The sequence below is a fragment of the Gavialis gangeticus genome, unplaced genomic scaffold, assembly GCF_001723915.1.
Source record: "Gavialis gangeticus isolate Ggan-Ray unplaced genomic scaffold, GavGan_comp1, whole genome shotgun sequence".
Lineage (NCBI taxonomy): Eukaryota > Metazoa > Chordata > Crocodylia > Gavialidae > Gavialis > Gavialis gangeticus.
In genome coordinates, this window is record NW_017729033.1 from 59844230 (window position 1) to 59850580 (window position 6351).

Below are 6351 nucleotides of genomic sequence, written 5' to 3' on the forward strand. Positions count from 1 at the left end.
ACAACCTCAGTTGGGGACACTGGGTGGGGTGGTTGCACCTGTCGCACTGCATACTATATCTATCTACATTGTTTTACAGACAAGATTCTTGGGGTTAACGTGATATCTTTTATTAGACCAACTAAATAGTTGGAAAATTGTTCTTGGCAAGCTTTCACGCACAAACACCCGTCATCAGACATAGGGAGAGTCTGCTTGTGTTTTGTGTTCTCCTGGATGAAATAAAAGCCAATATGCAAAATGCAGGTCTGTGAAAATACAAATGTGTGGCAGTGAGGACCAGAAGCAATGGGAGACAATAGGTGCAAGACAGATAGTTGGGGGGGAAACGGGGGAATGTTGACCTGGTGATAGGATGTAGCTGGTAAAATTTAGAGGTTACCTGGGGTTATTGCATGGCAGGCAGGTTATAAAGTGCCATAAATCCAATATCCATATTTAGTCCATGATTGTTTGTGTCCAGTGGATTTATGAAGTGTATAGGCTTATCTGTGAAAGGTGTTTTGTACATTCCCTTTGAGGATTAGAACTGAGAGACTGGAGAGAGAGTAGTTGTCTTGTGGGAAGTGTGCACTCACAGGTAATTGGGTATTTTTGTCTTTCATAGATTTTCAATGTGGGTTCATTCTGGTGCGCAGTTGTTGTTTGGTTTCTCCTACATATTTTTTATCATGGCATGTAGTGTATGTAGAAGGTTATTCTACTGCACTCATCACTAAGGGAATAAAGTGTGTCTGAGCCATCAGACAAGGCATAATGGAAGCCCGCAGAGCCATTTTGCATTGATTCCACATCTTCCAGACAGTGGATTAGGACAGGACATTCCAAGAACAGGGAAAGACAAAACTGTGAAAAGCCAGTCTCTGGGCACATTGTCTCAGAGTTAAAGGAGGCTGCTCTTCTGAAGTCTTCTCTAAATTACCCTGTGGAGCATGTGATATTTGTTGCAGCCATGTTGATCTAGAGACATAGGCATACAAAACTCTAGGAGTAGAAATGATATCTTTAGCCTAATAAAAGATATCGCCTCTACCCAAAAGTTTGTCTGCCTGTGAAGCATAGGTCTCCACTAGAATTAATCATGAAATACACTGAATAGTATTGCCCCTCAAGTCTATCCTTTAAAATATATTTTTTTCTAAATAAAATGACCTTGCTGTACATCTGGACCTATCGGGAGCCTCATAGGCTGAATGACATGGCTCTGTGGGTCAGATCTACCCCACAAGCTGAGGGTTGAGCCTCCCTAATTTACTCAGTTCAAGAAAAATAGTAATTTTCAATCATGTTCATGTTACCCCTTAATAGCACTATGGACATGTATCTATTATCTGTCACTGCTCACAAGAGCCAAGTATTGCCTCAAAACTCTAGGGTGCTTGGCCTGTACTTTTCCTGGCAAGGTACTGATGAATAGTTTAATAAAAACAGCAATATTACATAAAAAGTAGACGATGTCCTATTCTCAGCACCCAGATACCATAGTGATACATGCACGGAAAATCCCATAGATTAGGTAAGCTGTAGTAAGCAGTGTTTCCTTTGGACAAAGTTACACTTATGGAAGCTGTGCCGACAGCTGCTGAACTTTTTATAATGGTCTGTAGTACGGTTGAGGGGATGGTCACACAAACAACTTACCATGATGTAAACAAGGTTGATAATTTTACTGCACAGCAGCTCTGCTATACCTATAAATGTTCAGGCTCTGCTTCGCAGTGAATGAAAACTAAGTCCTAGGACCTCACCTCCTCAGTGAAGGGAGGTGGTAGCATGCACACACTGCAAGTACCTTGAATTAACTGCACTTGAAAATCTGGCTTTAGTCAATGTAACATAAGAAATAAACACAATATAACAAATGGGCCTAATCTAAAGCCTACTGAAAAAAAATATAAAGACTCCTATTGTGTCCAGTGAGCTTTGGATCAAATCTTTCTCCTAGAGGTTTTAGAGAGTTATCAAGGCCTGTTTCAAGAGAACTGTAAGATTTTTCTTGACAATGAAAATGTACTCAGGTCTTCATGTTAGGAGACTTACTTTTACCATTCACTATGAAAATAAGAGTGAGCTGGCTTCACGACATTGGTATTTTCCACCTTAGCAAGTGATAGACACAGAGTCAGATGTTGTGTGTAATAAAATCAGAGGGTGACTCCTCTCTGAATAAATTTAATAAACAAAAGGAAAATCAGGGACATTACCAATAGCAGTAACAGATGAACAGAAAGAAATGGTGCATAGGTAGGATTATATAGGTAGGATTACATATTTAGCAATAAATCCAGTCTCTACCCAATGAGCTCTCCCAAGAACGAGAAGGGACAATCATATCAACAGATAGTACCACTTTGAAATGATGCATTTGTGTCATTGGTTACTGACCTGTCTCTAACTATCAGCAAGAGCAATGTATTAGCAAACTGTGCAGTTCACCAACAGGAAGTGGGCATTGCAGACAGGAACCACCTCCACCTATTTCTCTTTCCTCTAACTTGCAGTAACTATTGGTACAACAGATAGCTACTATCTTCACTGGGTGGCTACCACTATTTTGGGGCATCTGTTAGGCACACTCATCCACTCAATACAATTTGACTTCTGCTGTAGGTGAGTTTTTTCTTAACTACAGTATAGATAAATAAATTAATAAATGAATGTAATGAGGCCTCAGCTACCTGGAAACAGCAGCAGGATAAGTGCTCCTAATACGGAAAGAGTGTACCAGTGAAAACTGGACTGGCTACAGCCCAGCAATAGAAACATTTTCAATGTATTCCTCACAGAGTAAGTTGCAATAGATTACAGCTCCTTAAGTACAGAAGCAAAGACCTAAATGTATTCAGGATGCCAAAAGGTATTTACAGACCATGAACTACCAGCCTGGCTTGCCAGACATTGCACATGCAAAAGGGGACATGGAGTGAACAGAGGGGAATGGACAAGTTTAAGACATAAAAATAAATTGTCTTCAATCATCTTCCTACCCACTTCATTCTAGTGAGTTACGTGAGCATGAGGTGATTCTAAGTAGTCCTAAGTGGAAGTCTGATCCCAAACTGAAAAAACAGGTCTAAGAGTGATCTTGGACTCAGAGAATTACACTAGAGAGGCAGCTTTGCTAAAGTTAAAGTTGACAACCTCTTTCTGCTTAAACTGCTCTAAAATCCAGATGCTTACTCTGATTTTCCTGGAATGCGGTGTGCCTCATGGGGGTGCTTGGTTTCTTCATAAAGGCAGGTGCTTAAATGGATTTCACTGCATGTGTATAGACTGAGTAGCCAAAGGCCTTCCAACCTTTCATTTGAGCTGGGTAGCCCAAGGGGATGTGTAGCAGTCATCAAACCTTCCATACACGTAGCCAGTGTCAATTCAAATCTGACCCTTGGTTGAAATCTGTTGAGGGGGAAAGTAAAAGAAGTATATTGCTGCAATCTGTCAGGGATCTGGGGGGAAATGTAATTCTAGAAGAGAGAGAATTCAGCAAAAGTTCAAACTATTTCAGCAAATACTATAAATTCCATGAGAGGATGCTTGCTGGGAGGGGCAAGCAACTCACGAGGATGAAAAAATGGGGAAAAGGATTTGGGGCAGTGTCAAGATGATGGAAAAAATGGACATGAGTGGGAGGGAAAGATAGAGGGGCTTAAACCATGGGGAAGGGTGAGGATCATGGTGAACAGGGTAGACCAGAAATGGTAGGGCACTAGAAGGGTGACAGGGCAATTAGGCAGTATCTGTGCCAACCCTATGCACTCTCCTAGGTGTACCAGGATCTGGAAGTGGGGCTGTATCTGAGAAGCTGTGATCCCCTTTCCTTGGTCTCCCATGTGTGCCAGGATCTCAAGGGTTCTCTCCCCTTCTGGGAGTGTCTGAGGCTCTCTACCTGTTTCACTGTAAGAGCTGAGATCTGAAGATTGCTGTCCATTTTAGCAGGAATCTCAGCTTGTGCTAGGATCTGGGTGGATCCATGAATGTTTAAACCTCCCTCCTTATTTTCTTCCAGTTGTAAGTCAACACCTGCAGAAGCCCAGTACCACTTTAGGGTGAGATGAGAATACCGAGAGCATAGTAATGAACCTGGCATGAGGAGTTGAATACAAGTATGCCTGATGCATCTCTCCAGCTTCCTTATTCAGATACAGTCTATTACATTTTCAGATATTAAAAACACATCCAAGCATATAGATCTTATCTGACTCATCTATTTGTTCCCATGTCCATGGAGATTCGAACTGGAACCCTAAATCCCAATAGTTCTCAACTCAGAAAATATTGAGAACCTAAGTGGATCTGAGCCCACTTTTTGAAATCTACATCCTTGGTCATTTCTGCTGATTGCTGTAATATGGACAGAGCAGACTGATGGTAGATTCCTTTGCTAGTTGAATGCAGTCAGCATTTTTTTTTTAAATTTCAGAAGCCAGGTTCTTTTAAGGAATCATTAGCAAATTGTTTCCCTTCTTGCTCTCTCTGGCACTCATTGCCTCAGGCCTTGTCAGAAACAAATGTCAATATAATGCTGAAATCCAGGACACAGTCTTCTATCCCAGGAAAATAGCACCAAAACTTGCATTGAATTCTACAGGGGCACAGAGGGCTTAACAGACTAAAAGATTAGTTTATTGATCAGTCCTGGTGCCCAGAAGAAAAATTGATTTTGTTTTTTGGCCATCTAGTGCTCATGAAACATATTTTCAAGTTCACCCCCTCCAATCCCTGGGCCGGAAGTGAGAGGTAATTTACTTGGAGCACATACTGCATGCACTTAATATATTCAGTCTAACAATAAATTAGATCCAAGTGACTTAAGATATCTGTTTGCCTCTTACATTTGATGCACTGCAATGAAGAAACTCCTGTTCAGGAATTGCAGGCAGTATCTTTGTTGCTTGTGCATTAGCTGAGGGTCTTCGTTGGTGGGTCTCCTCTGTTAAAAGTTAAAATAATTTTAAAAAACAGCAAAGAGATCTGCAATGCGTTAAACATTAAGGGTGCATCCAGATGAGTCCACACATGCAGTATGCAACACCTGTGGCAACACAAATTGCACATGCCACACATGCAGTTGTTTGCTGAACTGCTAGTTTGCAGCACAGCAGGTTATTTTTAACCTGGGTGTCAAAAATACCCACACCCAAAAAAAACAGGGTGGCGCACGTGGCAGCAGCGTGCGCTGCCCAAAACCAGAGTCTGCCTGACCAGAGCCACACTCCAGCTGCCAGCCAGGCTTCATGTGCCAGATTGCCACTGCAGCAGTCCTGGGAAGGCCCCAGGAGCCCAGGTAAGGCTGCTGGAGCCAGCCCAGGTGCTGGCTCCAACCTCCCCTACCCACCGGGGGTGACTTGCCACATGCCAGAATGCACATGCGTGGGTATTCCCCTGAGACAAGTAACAGTGGCACAACTATGTGCCACTGCTGTTTATTCCTGGGGAAATGCATGTGAGTGCTTATCTGGATTGTGCTCCAAAATAGAATTTTCCAAACTGGTTCTGTGACTTAAGTGGTAAAGAGAGCTAGTTAGTTGTGTTAGTCTGAAGTCAGGCAGAAGACAGGGTAGATTTGCACCTTATAGACTGACAAAATAAGAGATGTATAGCATAAGCTTTCATAAGCAGCGGGCCTACTTCATCAGGTGCTGTGAAGTGACGGCCATAAGACCAAATTTTCTAAGTTATTTTATGTGCTTAACAACGTAGATAAATGCTTCTAGGAATTTTGAAAAGCACCTAACCTAGGAACCTAATTTCCATTTGAAAATCCCGGTATTAGGAGCCAAAGTCTCATTGAAAGGTCAATTGGGTTAAGGTACATAAATTGCTTTGACACTTTTGAAAATTTTATCCATAGAAAAAACACAGCTCCATGTTTATTAAGAGTATGCAAACTCAGAGTCACATATTAATTAGGGTGAGCATAGAGTTTATGGACTTTCCAGTGTATCATGCCTTATGAGTGGGCTCAGTTACCATCACGCAGGGACATGCAACAAGGTATCCAAAGGCCACTGTAGATATAAGAGTAAGGTGAAGTGTTATGAGAGATCGTACAAGTACTGAAAGCAGGCAGTTTGTACTTCTGAAAGAAGACACCCCTCACTTACAAGCAAAAGGACCTTGTAAGGACTCGGGTTAGGAGCCTGAAATGGGGGAAATAGAGTGTGCAGGGAGCTCTGTTTAAAGAGGTTGGCATTATTGATGCAGTACATTTTCTGCAGATCTGAAATGAGATGGTGTTGCAGATACCATCTGCAACTGCAGATCTCTTTCCTGCCCAACTACAACTCTGCCCTCCTATGTATAAATGCCCTCCTATGTGCTCATATGGAAAAGAGAAGTTATGCCACAGAT

General features: G+C 42.0%; 1 protein-coding gene across 1 annotated transcript in view; it reads right to left on the reverse strand.

Annotated features, from left to right (window-relative positions):
* Positions 1-2140: 2140 nt before the first annotated feature.
* The window catches only part of TMEM156 (transmembrane protein 156), a 47120-nt gene continuing 42909 nt past the window's right edge, over positions 2141-6351 (reverse strand). Inside the window, exons 6-7 of the mRNA XM_019526653.1 lie at positions 4833-4930; positions 2141-3396 (exon numbers count right to left, since the gene is read on the reverse strand). Coding sequence (XP_019382198.1) covers positions 3373-3396; positions 4833-4930 — 122 coding nt within the window. The 3' untranslated portion in view covers positions 2141-3372. The remainder of the gene's footprint in view (positions 3397-4832; positions 4931-6351) is intronic.